We start from the raw sequence: 16,643 nt of genomic DNA on the forward strand, positions 1-16,643 counted from the left end.
GTGGTGAAGGGCCACTGTGGGTGGAAGGGATGCCCTTAAACCTGCTGCAGCCCTTACCTTTCACATCTGAACAAGCAGACTCAAACTTCATTGGGTGGCCACAAAGACTTGGAAGCTCAAAATTTGAAACATCAAAATTAAACACAGACCTAATTTCTTTGCATTTTTAGTCCTGTATTCTATGTTTGACAAAACCACTGTAAAATAAAGCAGCAGTAAGAAAAGAAGCAGATTCAGAGGACTAAAAGCAGGAAGAGATGGGGAAAAAAGGCTGGAAATCCATTCATTTGTTTATTTACTGAGCCTGGTCCAATGTCGACAGAACTGGGATTAACTAGGTTAAGAGTTGGCAAAAGACAGGAAAGCAAAGTAATAAAATTTAAAAGCTGAATTGGTACAGTGTTATGAAGAAGTGTTTATTTAGTATTTATAGTACCAGATTACAGTCACTTGTTGATTTAGATATGAATTTTCATATGTTGTTAGAAGACTCAGGGAAATACACAGGATCCCAAGGAGTAAGACTGAGATTCTGGGTCTTATTAGCTGTACTTTGGGTAATTTACTTAACCCTCTGTCAGCTTCAGTTTCCTCAAATCTAAATTAGGGCTTAACTAATCATTATGTCCTTTGTAAGACTGGAAATGTGGATTAGCAGTTAGATAGTATGTATGTACCCAGTTTTGCAGATATGCTGGGACATAGTAGGTGTTCAATAAATTATACCTGAATAAACAAACTATACATAAATATTTTATAAATTATACATATAATCAAACATCATTTAGGTAAACTCTTTAATGAAAGACATTTATTGTCAGATTATAAAATCAGTGTTGCTGATAAGCCCTCCTACCCACAAAACAAAAATCGTATGTATGAAATTCCCTCTCCCCTAAGTTATGTGCCTGTCAGCCGTCCCACTTCAGTCCATCTTTGGATGCTGAGGCTCTGGTTGCCAGTCCTTATCTCTATACCTCCTGTCCCCGGTCTAGAGAAGAAACGAAGGTGCTCTGAGGCCCCTGTAACAGAGACCCTTGTCATCCATATTTGCGTTAAAGACATCATGGAGGCTGTGCGAAAGTGTCCTTCTCCCCAACTTCTGCAGGCACCATTTCCATCTCACTACCCAGAGGTACATCAGAGGGCAGGAGCCAGGCAGGTGACAAAGATGTGGAAGCCTTCTAAGTGGTTGGCTTTGCCATCTCAGAAGTGCGAAGAAATGAAAATCCATCAAAACAGAATGCCATTCCATGTTTCAGGCTTTTACCTCACCTCAAATCAAATGTCTGTTCTTTATTTATTGGTCCCATAAGTAGACACGCACTTGGACTTCTGGTTTTAGAACATTCTATTGTTATCCTTTCTCCTTTTAATAAACACACACTAGTTTCAAGGAATCCCCCTAATAATCCTGGCCTGACATGCTGCAGAACTTCAATTTCGTAATTTTACTAACAACAGAGGAATTTCATCTTATTATCACCAACTACCACATTAAAGGATCTGAAACAGTAATTCATGCATAATTCTATTTAATAATGGTTTTCAAAGTACTTTGCTGTTTGAAAATGCTTCCCAGATGATTCTGATCGGAGAGTTGGGAACCACTGCCCTAGACTGTAACCACTCAATTGAACTTTACTCAGTGCTGCTTCCCTGCCCACTTCAAGTAAACAATGCTTAACTTTTTCATCGTTTCTAAAACAACTGAGATTACTTTCTCCCCCTTAGTTTCTACAATGATTGTTGAAAATTTGTGGGAAAAGTTTATCCTTACAAATGAAAACATGAAATCTGAAGTGGATAAACTAACTTTTAAGAAATACATATCCTTACTCAGGAAGCTGAGACAGGAGGACCACTTGAGCCCAGGAGTGCGAGGCTTCAATGAGCTATGATTGCACCACTGCACTCTAGCCTGGGCAACAGAGCTAAACTCCTGTCTCTAGAAAAAATAAATACCTATCTTTCAAAACTTGCATAAAAAGCCCTTGTCTTCACTTGTACAGCCTCTTCTGTTTCATGAATGAGCATGCTGAAGGGCTATTTACTCTCCTCTCTATGAAAAAATGTTGTTACAATAAATGACAAGTGTTATGAACACAATGAACCTGGTGTGTTAGACGTTAAGTGTGCTGCCATCCCATGTGAACCTCCAAGTGAAACTGCTCACATAACTGTTTTTTTGCTGCATGCAAACCTGCTAATACAAAGCGGGTTCCTGACTTAAGAACAGCCAATCCCTGCTCTAGACAATGACCCAACCAGACCTAGTATAAAAAGGTAGTCTGGCCCAGTTAAATTCCTTTGGCGATTGGAGACTAGCGACAGGAGCTGAAGGTCATGATGTAGAAAAGAACCTCAAAGGTGCAAGTTAAAGTTATTACAAAGGAACAGAAACTGTAAGTATGCAAAAGTTGTGTAGAGAAGTTGGTGAATACGGAGAGAATGGAGTTAACAACGCAAAAAGAAGCAAGTCACATGCGTGCAGAGCCCAAGCCTAAACATCCACCTTCCCTGCTGAGGAGCATCACCCAATTTCTGCTCTTCCTGAGGCTGGGGGGTGATTTCTGGGTGGGAGATGGGGTTGGTGAGGTGGTTCCTGAATTCCCAGGCACATATCCTTGAAATAATGTCACACTGCTTGAGCTAACTTGTAGCTTTTGAGTCTTTTTATGTTTGTCCCACTTGAGATTCCTTGCAACTAAAAGAGCATAATTTAAACAACTAGTTAAGCCAATACCACTTGTTAAAAATAATGCACCATTCTAAATTTGTTTCCCTAACCAAATCTGGCAAAGTCTGATCCATTAAGTTTTAAAACTTTTATAAGTTTAATGTTGTCACTGTATGTTTACATATTCATTGGTACAATTTACATCAAGTTTTGTACTTATCCATTTTTGCAAAGATATCATGTACACAAAGATACATATCCAATAACTGAGAAACAAGTGAAACTTCTGATCTATACTTTCAGGTTTGTTCGATCATGATACTTCTGATAAGGATCATCAACATACCAGTTTCGCCTCTTCCAGAAGGACGTCGTCATTTTATCTAAGAGTTTACTCTGGGTTTTATTGCAGAATACAAATTCCCTCAATCGCTTCTTCCTTGCAGGTGTCTTTTTCCATAATTTTTTCTTATAGCCAGCCTGTCAGATATTACAAAGAAATGTAAAACATCATATTATGTATGAAACAACAGGTATTTTCACAACTCAAGGTTTATAGACCCAATAAGAACAAAAACCAGACTTCCATAGGGGCTGGAATATTTCTTGGAAAGATGTGATTCTCAATGGCCGGGGGAGGGGAGGGTGGGCAGGGGGATGGAGAAAGCATGTGTAGTTTGAGAAAGAATTAATAATAAATAATATTTTAGAAAAAAATGTTATTTAAATTAAACTCACAGAAAATAAAACTAAACGTGTGTGGCTGGGAAAATACAAGATACTGACATAGAATTACAATCACTAACTTAACAGGTATAATCTTACTATCTCTTCAGCAATCTTTAACAACATACTATTATTCTATTTTACATCTTTAAAAAAAGAAACCATTGATTAGAGAAGTAGCAGACAGAGGTCTGAGGGCTAATAAGAGTTCTTTTTTTGTTTTGTTTTGAGACAGGGTCTTACTCTGTCACCCAGGCTGGAGTGCAGTGGCGTGATCACGGTCACTGCAGCCTCTACCTCCTGGGCTCAAGTGATCCTCTTGCCTCAGCCTCTCGTATAGCTGGGACAAGTGTGCACCACCATACCCAGCTAATTTTTAAAATTTTTGTAGAGATAAGGTCTCACCATCTTGCCCAGGCTAATAAGAGTTCTTAACCACTGTCTTTCCTAACGTAGAGGAGGATGGAGTGCGGGCTAGGTAACAACATTAATATTTATTAAGGAGACTGAATATTACAAGAGCTGAGAAGCACAGTTCTCAAATATATTGCTTCATTCATTCTTTTCACACACAAGGGACCAATTTTTATAGGAAGTACTTTTCTAAGGAATTATGAATATGGTAAGACTATTATTAGGAGTGGGGAAGGAATGGTTAACCCACATATTTAACCCAGAACTTTCATATACACCCAAACAGGTATTATTTTGAAGAATTTATTTTTAAAGACAGGAAAGGAAAATTTGATTGAATATAAAAACTATAATCATAGCCTGTTTAAACTAGAAGGGATCTTAGGTGTCACCCAGCTTAACATCTGGCTAAAACCACACAGTGAGCCCTTGGGTCCTTTCAAGCCAAGGGCTCTTTATGGCACAATGCCAACTGAACAAAACCATGCCTCTTTGCCGAGAATGTGCCTTGCATTTCTGACATGTCTTAGTATCATCATTGTGACCATCAATTTCTATAAGGACAGTGATGCAATAAGGAAAGCTTATTTAAGAGTTCTGGTTTTAAAATGCTAGAGGTTAGATTTTTGCTACTCACTGCTTACAATTTTAAATGCAAACATTTAAAGCCAAATCTCCACATTTGTGTAATAATTTCATAGTTTGCAGGCCAAACTGGGTTACTATGGATCTCTGACGTACAAACACCAAATTTGCTGCCCTACTTATTACCACCAGTATCCTTTAAAGATTATTCACGGAATGGAACCACTATGAAAATGCTTGAAATTTTTTAGACAATCTCTAGATTCAAAAATGGAAGGAGGGAATAAACAATAAATACCAAGGACTGCTGGATGAAACCGTGTCATGGAAAATACTTTGTTTTACACATTAGTATGAATTCATCTACCCAGATTTTTTGTTTCTCTCTGAAAATTAGATTTTGAAGAGGCAGGGCATTCTATACAAGGTATACTTTCGGGACCCCTGAACTGAAGTTAGGTATTATGACTGGAGAGTATGATCGGGTCCTTTACAGTAACATGAGGGCTCCAGAGCCCAGTAAGAGGGACATGGAAAGGAAGGCAAGGAAACTCACCCATTTCATTTTACCTAGCGCTAGAAGAGGACCTGGAAATAATTGGTATAAAAACCACAGTGGGGGCTAGGCGTCACGGCTCATGCCTGTAATCCCAGCACTTTGGGAGGCTGAGGCAGGTGGATCACTTAAGGTCAGGAGTTCAAGACCAGCCTGGCCAACATGGTGAAAACCCGTCTCTACTAAAAATACAAAAATTAGCCTGGCATGGTGGTGCATACCTGTAATCCCAGCTACTCAGAAGGCTGAGGCAGGAGAATGGCCTGAACCCGTGAGGCAGAGGTCGCAGTGAGCCAAGATTGCGCCACTGCACTCCATCCTGGGCGATAGAGTGACACTCTGTCTCAAAAAAAGAAAAAAAAAACACACAAAAGGGAAGAAATGTTTCCAGTGGTCTCAAATTCACAAAACTCAGAACATTAGACCTTTAGTTTAGCTGCTTATGGATTATATGAGCTTCTGCTGACTGGTGTAAGAAACTACCCACCACAGTGTTTCAATAGAGAAATGAGCTGAGAGTTCCAACCAACCCATTTATCTACTAATTTAGTACTGTTTATAAAACGGGAGAATCCTTTCAACCTTTCAAACATCAAGAAAGTTCTACCAACTATTTTATTTTTACAGGGAACCAAATTTTGATTTTTAAAGATTTAATTTCCAAGTAATGAAAGGGAATTAGGATTTGGGCAGTTACTAAATCTCAAAAATGGTTTTGCAAAACTGGTCTTAAGCTGCTTTCTTTTCATTTTTTGAGATGAAGTCTTGCTCTGTCATCTAGGCTGGAGTGCAGTGGCATGATCTTGGCTCACTGCAGCCTCCGCCTTCCAGGTTCAAGCGATTCTCCTGCCTCAGCTTCCCAAGCAGCTGGGATTATAGATACCTGCCACAATGCCTGACCTCAAGTGATCTGCCCGCCTTGGCCTCCCAAAGTGCTGGGATTACAGGCATGAGCTACAGTGCCTAGCTAAATTCTGAATTCTGTTTGATTTTAATCTGCTCACACTCTTTTTTTTCTTTTTCTTTTTTTTTTTTTTTTTTTTGAGATGGAGTCTTGCTCTGTCGCCCAGGCTGGAGTGCAGTGGTTCGATCTTGGCTCACTACAACCTCCGCCTCCCGGGTTCAAGCAGTTATCTGCCTCAGCCTCCTGAGTAGCTGGAATTACAGGTGCCTGCCACCACGCCTAATTTTTGTATTTTTAGTAGAGATGGAGTTTCACCATGTTGGCCAGGCTGGTCTTGAACTCCTGACCTTGTGATCCACCCACCTCGGCCTCCCAAAGTGCTGGGATTATAGGTGTGAGCCACCACGCCGGGCCTCACATTCCTTTTTCAATTTAGTAACAGTGTGAAGACTCACCTTTCTCCTCACCCAAAGGCCACAATGAAGTCGAAGAAATCTATAGATGACAGCTTTCACGGTCTTTCTCTTGCCTTTTCTTGCACTGAAGTATGTTAGAGATCTGACTGGCAGCTTCAGGACACTTGGAAGCACGGGGGCCACTCTAAAAATATATTTAAAAATTTTTAGCTTGTAATCAGACTGATTCAAGGATTAAAATTCATATCTATACTGAGAAATGAGTAAAGCTACTCCAATGGAATGGAACTAACTTTTCATATACAGTATTACTTCCAATGACCCATGACATTAAGCATAAATTAGAATAGCAACCATCACCAACTCGCAATCTTCTAAAACCTACCCCCTCAATCCCTGTAAAATAATTCATTCTATTATCATCGCTTGATTTCTTATCCATCTTCCCACCAGATTGCAAACTCCTTGAGGACTTCAATTTGTTTACCCTTATGTCCTTTTTGCCAAGTACAGTGCTAGGCACCCAGGGGTGTTTAACTGAGTATTTGCTGACTGAATGACCAACACATGCAGCCCATCCTTATAAGCTGAGCGTCTTGTGCACTCGCCACTTTGGATGACAGCCTCCATGCAGGAAAGCACACATACAACATCAGAAGCATGCTGTGTTTGGCATTTTCCTGCTGCAGGCGCCTAAATACATGGATGTCAGTCAGAGTCTCCCACTCAATCAAGCAGACGTCTACATAATTAACTGCAGGTAGGCAAAGAATACCACCTACTTCTAGGATACCCCTGCAGGCATGAACATCTTGGAAAGTTTGTCTAAGCATCATGTTTATTGAAATATACTCTACCAGCCAGGCACAGTGGCTCACGCCTGTAATCCCAGAACTTTCCAGCTACTCAAGAGGCTGAGGCAGGAGAATTGCTTGAACCCCGGAGGTGGAGGTTGCAGTGAGCTGAGAATACACCACTGCACTCTGGCCTGGGCAACAAAGTGAAACTCCATCTCAAAAAAAAAAAAAAAAACCAAACCCCACAAAGAAATATACTCTACCTATTAAGGATCACTGAGGTATGCCCACATGTCAGGTTTCTCTCAGATGTGGGAAGTCTGGGAGTGGAGGAAACAACTGGTGTCTGAATATGACTAAAACGTCCAGTGGACAATGCAGAAATAAGAGAGGCATTCTTGACACAGTTGCGGTAGGTTGAAGATGCCAAAATATTCAAGGGCCGTAGGATTCCTGTAAAGATAGGAGCATATAATTTAATACTCCAAAATATGCATCCAGATATTAAAAATTAAGAGATGTGTCACTGCCACCAAGTATTAAACATAATTAACATGCTCTGAGCATCAGACTCACCTGTGAAGCTTTTACCACTTTACTAAGGTGTAACTATAAATTAATTACTGATTTTATGTATACAATTCAACAATTTTTGGAAAATTTAGAGAGCTGTGCAACCATCATCACAATCAAGTTGGCTGTTTGCTAGCTCTATGTCCAGTGCTAAGAAAAAAGATGTGTGTAACATTTATTCCCACCTCCCTGATCTTATACTCTGGTGAGACAGAATTCCCACACACAGTACAATGGCAGGTCAGGGATGCAAGAGCATGGACCTTCCTGGAGAGACAAGAGTGGCGAAAGATTCTCGAAGAAAAGAGAAGAGGCACTTGAGTTCTCTAGAAAGTGAGCAGGCCCTTAGAAGAGGAGGAACACATTTCAGGTAGGACGAACAACATAAGCAAAGGCATGGGGACTGAAACAAATACAGGTGACCCTTGAACAACATGGGTTTGAACTGCACAGGGCCACTTACACACAGATTTTTTTCAAAAAAAGTTACACCGAGTATGCCTGCCTTTCCAGCCTCCCCTTCTACCTCCTCCACCTCTTCTTTCTCTGCAATCGCAGAGAGAGCAAAACCAACTCCTCAGCCTACTCAATGTAAAGATGATGAAGACCTTTATGATGATTCACTTCCACTTAATGAACAATAACCTAGTTCTCTTTCTTATGATTTTCTTTTCTCTAGCTTGTTTTATTGTTAAGAATACAGTATATAATACATATAACATGCAGAATATATGTTTAAAAAATTTTTTTTGAGGCAGGGTCTTACTCTGTGGCCCAGGCTGGAATGCAGTGGCACAATCATAGCTCACTGCAGCCTTGACCTCCTGGGCTCAATCTATCTTCCCACCTCAGCCTCCTAAGTAGCTGGGACTACAGCATGTGCCACCATGCCTGACTAATTTTTGTAGAGACAGAATTTTGCCATGTTGCCCAACCCAATCTTGAACTCCTGGGCTCAAGTGATCCACCTGCCTTAGCCTCCCAAAGCGTTAGGATTACAGGTGTGAGCCACCGTGCCCGGCCTCAGAATATATGTTAATCAATGGTTTATGTTATTGGTAAGGCTTCTGGCCAACAGTAGGCTATTAATAATTAAGTTTTGGAGGAGCCAGAAGTTATACTTTTTTTCAATTTGATTTTCAACTGCTTGGGGGTTGACACCCCACCTGCTGTGTTGTTCCAGGGTCAACTGTACACGTATGGGTTGAGGACCAGACCTGCCTCAGAGGCTGAGACTGTTCGCCTGACTATCAGAGACACCTGGGGAGAAGTAGTGGGCAGTGGGGTGGAACAGGTCAGAAGGCAGATTTCAGAGAGCCTAGACGTGTGGTCTGGATGCAGTCCTCTTATCAGTCCTTCCCACTATGGCCAGACTAATAGTTCATGGCTGCAAATCGGAATCACTCGTGGAGCTCTGACTCCACTCATAAATTCTGACTGAAGTCCAGTTTGGGATTCAAAATTGTGTGTTAAAAAAGTTCCACAGGATGATGAAAATGTCCTCAGAACTTAAAAGTATAAAAAAAAATGCACAAATACAAAATTAAAAAAAAAAAAAAAGTCCTAAAGCTGGAATGTGGTAATGGTTGTACAGCTTGCTAAATTAATAAAAAAACATAAAGCTGTACACATAAAATGGGTAATTTTATGGCATGTAAATTCTACGTCAATAACGTTGGTTAAGAAAAATACTCCGGCCAGGCACGGTGGCTCACGCCTGTAATCCCAGCACTTTGGGAGGCCGAGGCAGGCGGATCACCTGAGATCAGGAGTTCGAGACCAGCCTGACCAACATGGAGAAACCCCGTCTCTACTGAAAATACAAAATTAGCCGGGTGTGGTGGTGTGCGCCTATAATCCCAGCTACTCGGGAGGCTGAGGCAGGAGGATCACTTGAACCTGGGAGGGAGAGGTTGCAGTGAGCTGAGACTGCAACATTGCACTCCAGCCTCAGCAACAAGAGTGAAACTCCATCTCAAAAAAAAAAAAAAAAAAAAAAAAACACGAAAAATACTCCACCTGAGTCTAATGCTTGGTTGGGACTTAGAACTACTCTCCTATTTTCTACTGCACTGATTTCAGATAACAAATGAGGGGCCATGTTGATATAGAAGTGCTAGGATTTGAATCAGATGATTTGGGCTCATATTCTAGCTCTATGACTTCCTTGCTGTGTAACCAGGGGCAAGTTACTTAACCTCTCTGTGCCCCAGTTTCCTCAAATTTAAATGAAGTTAATTATGGAGAGGTAATGAGACTTGAATGAGATGAAGCATGTATAGTGCTTGGAAGAGTAGCACAGAGAAAACATTTAATGAATGCTAACGGCAGATAATAAAGAGGAGGGATACTTAGCAAAGATGATACTGGTTGAATATTATCTGAAATGCTTGTGACCAGAAGTATTTTAGATTTTTTAAAATTTTGCATAAAGGAGATATCTTGGAGATGGGACTCAAGTCCAAACACGAAATTCATTTGTTTCATGTAAATCTTACACATATAGCTTAAAGTTAATTTTATACAATATTTTAAATAATTTTGTACATGAAACAAAGTTTTGACTGCCACCCATCATGTGAGATCAGGTAAAGAATTTTCCACTTGTGGGACAGGCGTGGTGGCTCACGCCTGTAATCCCAGCACTTTGGGAGGCCGAGGCAGGCGGATCACGAGAATCAGGAGATCGAGATCATCCTGGCTAACACAGCGAAACCCCATCTTTACTAAAAATACAAAAAAAAATTAGCCGGGCATGGTGGCAGGTGCCTGTAGTCCCAGCTACTTGGGAGGCTGAGGCAGGAGAATGGCATGAACCTGGGAGGCACAGCTTGCAGTGAGCTGAGATTGTGCCACTGCACTCCACCTTGGGCGACAGAGCGGGACTCTGTCTCAAAAAAAAAAAAAAAAAAAAAAAAAGAATTTCCCACTTGTGGTGTCATGTTGGTACTCAAAAAGTTTCAGATTAGAGATACCTAACCTGTATATTAATATGTGGCTATCAGTGATAACAGGGCCGGGTGTGGTGGCTCACACCTGTAATCCCAACACTTTGGGAGGCCCAGGCGGGTGGATCACCTGAGGTCAGGAGTTCGAGACCAGCTTGGCCAACATGTGAAACCCCGTCTCTACTAAAAACAGAAATATTAGCTGGGCAGAGTGACGCGCGCCTGTAGTCCCAGCTACTCGGAGGCTGAGGTAGGAGAACTGCTTGAACTCAGGAAGCAGAGGTTGCAGTGAGCCGAGATCTTGCCACTGCACTCCAGGAGACAGAAGGAGACTCTGTCTCCACAAAAGAAAGAGAGATAACAGTTTGCAACTGAAAAGGGTAGTATAAACATTGGTGCAGAAAACTGATGAGAGAGCCCTTACATAGGGCCTTGGAAATCAAATAAATAAGTTAAATTGCAAAGAACTGAAAAGATGTGCAGATGTAATAAGGCAGGAGATAATCTTTGGAAGATTAGGTGCATTGGAGGACTGTAGATAAGAAAATGTTCCAATTTTCACAGGTCATCAGATTTTGGTATCTCTCAGTTAAAAAATTAAAAGCTAAGAAATTCTTTTGTTCTCAATTTTTATGAAGATCCTGAGGCTGCATAAGACATATTTATCAATTTTCCCAAAAAGCAAGCTGGGAACGATGGCTTGTTAATGTATTTGTGAAGACACAGAGTATCAGAACTCCAAGTGATCTCAGTAAGAGAGAAAAACAGATCAAAACCAACAAGATGAAATCAGGAATAAATACACTGAAGTTAGAAAAAATGGTTCCGGGAACAACAGGAACTGGGATCTTGGTTGAGAGCAGTTCACGGGAAAATATGTGGGGAGGCTCTATCTACTGCGCCTTCTGGGGGATCAATCATGTGATTAAGCCTGTGAGGGAAACCTAACAGTCTAGCTTTGTTAACAAAAGTGCAGTACATCAAGGGAAGTAACTAATTTCCTTCAGTCCTCTGCCCCGTCTGGGCATTTTCATACAGACTAGTCTACTCTAAACAAACTGTTATATAGAGAACACAGATGTTTTCACAAAAGAGGTAACACAAAACCAGAGTTTTGAAAGAGTACGAAGAGACAGAGGGAATAGGACGTACAAAGGTGACGATGTACATCTGGGGAATTACAATGGCTCTATGTGGCATGAATCAAAGGAATGAATGGGGGACATGAACTGCACTGGATGGGAGTGGAGGAGAGTGTGACAGTATCGAAACCAGGAGTCTTCAAGATTTCTGATCCTATGTTTCCTAAAAGAATTTTGAAAAACTACCCTTTCGCAAATTCTTAGTATCTAAAATATCAAATAGTTTAAATTGTTAAAAAGGCTATAATTTCCAGCATATTTAAAATACTGACATTTAAAAATAAGCTGTCACATCACTCTTTAAATTGTTTTCAGTAGAATCTAAATTAATAGTAAGTTGATAACTACCTACATCATCTATTTAAAAATTACAAGAACTATAAATTCAAGTAGATGAAAAATAACTTTTCGTCAAAGGGCACTCCAAAATAATGTAAAAAAGACAAGCCTGAGTGGGAGAAGATAAAGGACACACATAAATGAAAAACAAAAACAAAACAAAACAAAACAAAAAAATACTCTAAATAAATATGACAAACAATCCAATAGGAAAATGGGCAAAATATTTAAGTGGATATTTCATAAAGGAAATTCAAAAGGCCAATAAAAATGTGTAAACACACTATAGCTTGTTGCTAATCAGAGAAATGCTTATTTAAATCTCAATGAGATACCATTACAAAGCCACCAGATTAACAAAAATTTGTAGGTCTGACAATATCAGGTGTTGGTGAGCATGTGGAGACTCAACAGTTTGGCAATATCAGGCAATGCTGAATATATACATATTCTCTGACCAGGCGATTCCACAGCGAGTTTCACACATACCACATCCTTAGAAACAATTAGACTCATGCGCCAGGACGAGATCAATCAGCTTTGTACATAACTGCCCCAAACTGGAAATGGAGAATTGTGGAACAGTCATATAATATTATATAGCAGGCCGGGCATGGTGGCTCACACCCGTAATCCCAGCACTTTGGGAGGTCGAGGCGGGCAGATCACCTGAGGTCAGGAGTTCGAGACTAGCCTGACCAACATGGAGAAACCCCATCTCTACTAAAAATACAAAATTAGCTGGGCGTGGTGGCACATGCCTGTAATCCCAGCTACTCCAGGAGAATCACTTAAACCTGGGAGGAGGAGGTTGCAGTGAGCCAAGATCGTGCCATTGCACTCCAGCCTGGGCAAAGAGAAACTTCGTCTCAAAAAAAAAAAAAAATTATATAGCAATGAGAAAGCATTACAGCTACGCAAAATGAATGAATCTCACAATGTAAAAGAAGATACTAAAGCGTATATACTGTATGAACCAATTCATGTGAAGTTCAAAACCAGGCAAAACTATGTTCTTGAGAGATGCACATATAGATGCTAAAACTACTATAGGAAAAATAGGCAACCTAATAGTAATTATAAAAATGAGAACAGTCTTTATATTTGGGGGGGAAGTAGAGAATTTTGATACACAGGGGAGAGGAGGCTTCTGGTGGTGCGCTGTTTTGACCTGAGTGTTAAACAGGTGTTTGCTTTAGAACTGTTAAACCATTCATGCATACTATATAAAATTTTCCTCATATGTATTATGTTTCGCGAACACAAAAAATACTCCACATAAAAAAAGCTTTTCTCTAACGGGAAAATTTACATCGTTGCATTTTCTTGACTGATCTCGTATATTCTTCCACAAAATGTTATCCTAACAATATATTTTGTGTGAAAGTAACTTACTGAGCATCCTATGGTATTTAGATGATTTTTAACTTTTTGCAAAAAGTACTTAACGTGACGGCAACTTAATTTAGTCGCGTTTACTTCTGCTCTCTCTCAGTCAAGAAGTCCTCATACCAGCCCTTGTGCCGGGGGCTGTAGTTAAAAATTAAATTAGCCTTCAAGCTTACCACGTGTCAGGCACTGCCCAGTGTAGTTAAAAATTAAATTAGCCTTCAAGCTTACCACGTGTCAGGCACGTAAAGATAAAGACGCTTTACGTGCATTATCTCATTTAATCCCCAGGTAGGTGGTATGACCCCCATTTTAGAGGTGTAGAATCTTAAGTTAGGAGAAATTAATTCTCAAGGTTAAAGGTCGTGAATGGCAGGTCGTAGCCTCTAAATCAGAAAGTTAGGTGAGACTTTTTGGTCTCCCTCGCCCCTTCCGTTCCAGTTTCTCTGGCTTGTTTTCTAGGGAAAAAAGGCTGGTAAGGAAGCGGTAAATGCGTGACACACAGGGCCGCGTGAGTCCGAGTCGGGGGACTTGGTACGGGCTGCCGGTCACACCGCCCCAGAGAAAATTGGGCGCAACCTTCTTAACTTAATGACCCTTTTTGCTTGTTAACCTTCAGTCTAAACGCCCATTCCTTCCCGCACCAGTTTCCCCTTCTGTGAAGGCATGCATGGAGGATGTCGCTCTCCACTGACCTGAAGCTGCTCTCACCGCACCAGCAAAAGCAGAGGCAGCCATCTTCACCTTCGCCTACGGTGGCCGCTTTGGGTTTAAAAGCACAAGAGCAAAAGGGAATGAAGGGAAAGCAAGAAGGCGGAGTCAAGGAAGAGGAAAAGAACAAAGGAGTTGTCCGCTGAACCTTCTTTCAATGTCATCCGCCGAACCTTCTTTCAATGTCATCCGCCGGGTTCCGCTCTTCGCCGCTGTAAAACGACTGCCTATAGAAGGTTCTACAAAATTTCTTATTAAAAAAAATTCTTGGGGCCGGGCACGGTGGCTCACGTCTGTAATCCCAGCCCTTTGGGAGGCCGCGGCAGGCGGATCACAAGGTCAGGAGTTCGAGACCAGCCTGGCCAACATGATGAAACCCCGTCTCTATTAAAAATACAAAAGTAGCCGGGCGCGGTGGCAAGCGCCTGTAATCTCAGCTACTCGGAAGCCTGAGGCAGGAGAATCGCTTGAAACCGGAAGGCGGAGGTTGCAGTGAGCAGAGATAGTGCCACTGAACTCCAGTCTGGGCGAAAAGAGCGAAACTCCGTCTCAAAAAAAAAAAAAAAAAAAAAAAAAAATTCTTGCCGCGCGCGGTGTCTCACGCCTGTAATCCCAGCACTTTGGGCGGCCGAGGCGGGCAGATCACGAGGTCAGGAGATTGAGACCATCCTGGCTAACACGGTGAAACCCCGTCTCTACTAAGCGGTACAAAAAATTAGCCGGGCGTGGTGTCGCGCGCCTGTAGTCCCAGCTATTCGGGAGGCTGAGGCAGGAGAATCGCTTGAACCTGGGAGGCGGATGTTGTAGTGAGCCGAGATCGAGCCCACCGCACTCCAGCCTGGGGTACAGAGCGAGATATAGGGTGTATTACCTTGGAACACTATTGTTGCCAACTTGATCTCCCACCTATGGTGGCCACTTTGAGTCCAAAAACAGGCACATATGCTAGACAAGTATATTGAAACATTCATGAAAGCTCTTTGAATTGGCAACGGGAGTCATTGCATACTTTTTTTTTTTTTTTTTTGAGACTAGGTCTTGGTCTGTTGCGAAGGCTTGAGTGCAGTGGTGCGATCACAGCTCACTGCAGCCTCTACCTCCTAGGCTCAAGCAATCCTCCCACCTAAGCCTCCTGAGTAGCTGAGACTACAGGCACACACCTGGCTAATTTTTAAATTTTTTGTAGAGACCTAGGTCTCACTATGTTGCCCAGGGTGGTCTCAATTGTTTGGTATGGAATCAGACAGGTCTCCCACCTTGGCCTCCCAAAGTGCTGGGATTACAGGTGTGAGCCACTGAGCCTGGCCTCACTGCACACTTTTGAACAATTGAGTGACTTGATTTAAATTTTGTTTTTTAGACAGAGGGTCTGAGTGCAGTGGTGCAATCACTGCAGCCTGGAATTCCTGAGCTCAAGGGATCCTCCCACCACAGCCTTCCAAGTAGCTGGTACCACAGGCATGCACAATCATCCCCTGCTAATTTAAAAAAATTGTTTATAGAGATGAGGTCTCACTTTTTTTTTTTTTTTTGGAGACAGAGTCTTGCTCTGTCGCCCAGGCTGGAGTGCAGTGGTGAGATCTTGGCTCACTGCAAGCTCCGCCTCCCGGGTTCACACCATTCTCCTGCCTCAGCCTCCCAAGTAGCTGGGACTACAGGCGCCCGCCACCAAGCCCGGCTAATTTTTTGTATTATTATTATTTGTTTTAGTACAGATGGGGTTTCACCGTGTTAGCCAGGATGGTCTCGATCTCCCGACCTCGTGATCCGCCCGCCTCGGCCTCCCAAAGTGCTGGGAGAGGTCTCACTCTTTTGCTCAGGCAGGTCTCAAACTCCTGGGCTCAAGTGATCCTCCTACCTCAGTCTGCCAAAATGCCGGGATATGAGCCACCACACCCAGCCCCTGATAACTTTTTTTTTTTTGAGACGGAGTTTCACTCCGTCCCCCAGGCTGGAGTGCAGTGAGGACTCTCCACATAGGTTATGAGGGGTTGGGAGGCTAATTTTGAGGTTTGACATCTTGAAGCTAGAGAGGTTGCTAATGATGTTCAGGCGCAAGTTGTGGCTGTGACGTACATGACTGAAGCAGGATGAAAACATTCACTGGCATTGAGAAATTCAAAGCCAAAGGTGTTAGAAAAGTCATCACACTGGCACCACATGACTGAAGCAGGATGAAAGTGTTCACTGGCATTGAGAAGTTCAAAGCCAAGGGTGTTAGAAAAGTCATCACACCGGCACAACTGGGCATGACAGCACTGGGCAGGGAGGCAGCAATTCAATTGCTAAAATTACTAAAGAAAACGGGAGACTGCTCTGGAAGCTAAGTGAAAGAGATATGAAACATATGTAATTACTGTAGTCCCCTAAAGACCATAGAACATATACAAACATAACCATTGATTTCAGATAATTTTCAAGTCCATCTCTCCATGCTACAAGTCATAGCGCAGTCTACCTCCA

General features: G+C 41.9%; 1 protein-coding gene across 1 annotated transcript; it reads right to left on the reverse strand.

The window, feature by feature from the left end:
* Positions 1 to 783: 783 nt before the first annotated feature.
* On the reverse strand, positions 784 to 14,731 carry MRPL35 (mitochondrial ribosomal protein L35). Its single transcript, XM_054472690.2, has 4 exons — positions 14,165 to 14,731; positions 7,342 to 7,531; positions 6,321 to 6,465; positions 784 to 3,160 (listed from the first exon to the last, which is right to left on the reverse strand). The coding sequence occupies exons 1-4, from the start codon at positions 14,205 to 14,207 to the stop codon at positions 2,972 to 2,974; spliced, it is 567 nt and encodes a 188-aa protein (XP_054328665.1). The 5' UTR covers positions 14,208 to 14,731; the 3' UTR covers positions 784 to 2,971.
* Between the last annotated feature and the right edge of the window lie 1,912 nt (positions 14,732 to 16,643).

Source organism: Pongo pygmaeus, chromosome 12, assembly GCF_028885625.2.
Source record: "Pongo pygmaeus isolate AG05252 chromosome 12, NHGRI_mPonPyg2-v2.0_pri, whole genome shotgun sequence".
NCBI lineage: Eukaryota > Metazoa > Chordata > Mammalia > Primates > Hominidae > Pongo > Pongo pygmaeus.

Coding starts and splice junctions, on each gene's coding strand:
- MRPL35 (XM_054472690.2), bottom strand. CDS start 14,207: ATGGCTGCCTCTGCTTTTGCTGGTGCGGTGAGAGCAGCTTCAG. Junction 7,532..14,164: donor TGCGGTGAGAGCAGCTTCAG/GTCAGTGGAGAG, acceptor CTATCTTTACAG/GAATCCTACGGCCCTTGAAT. Junction 6,466..7,341: donor ACCTCAGTGATCCTTAATAG/GTAGAGTATATT, acceptor ATATATTTTTAG/AGTGGCCCCCGTGCTTCCAA.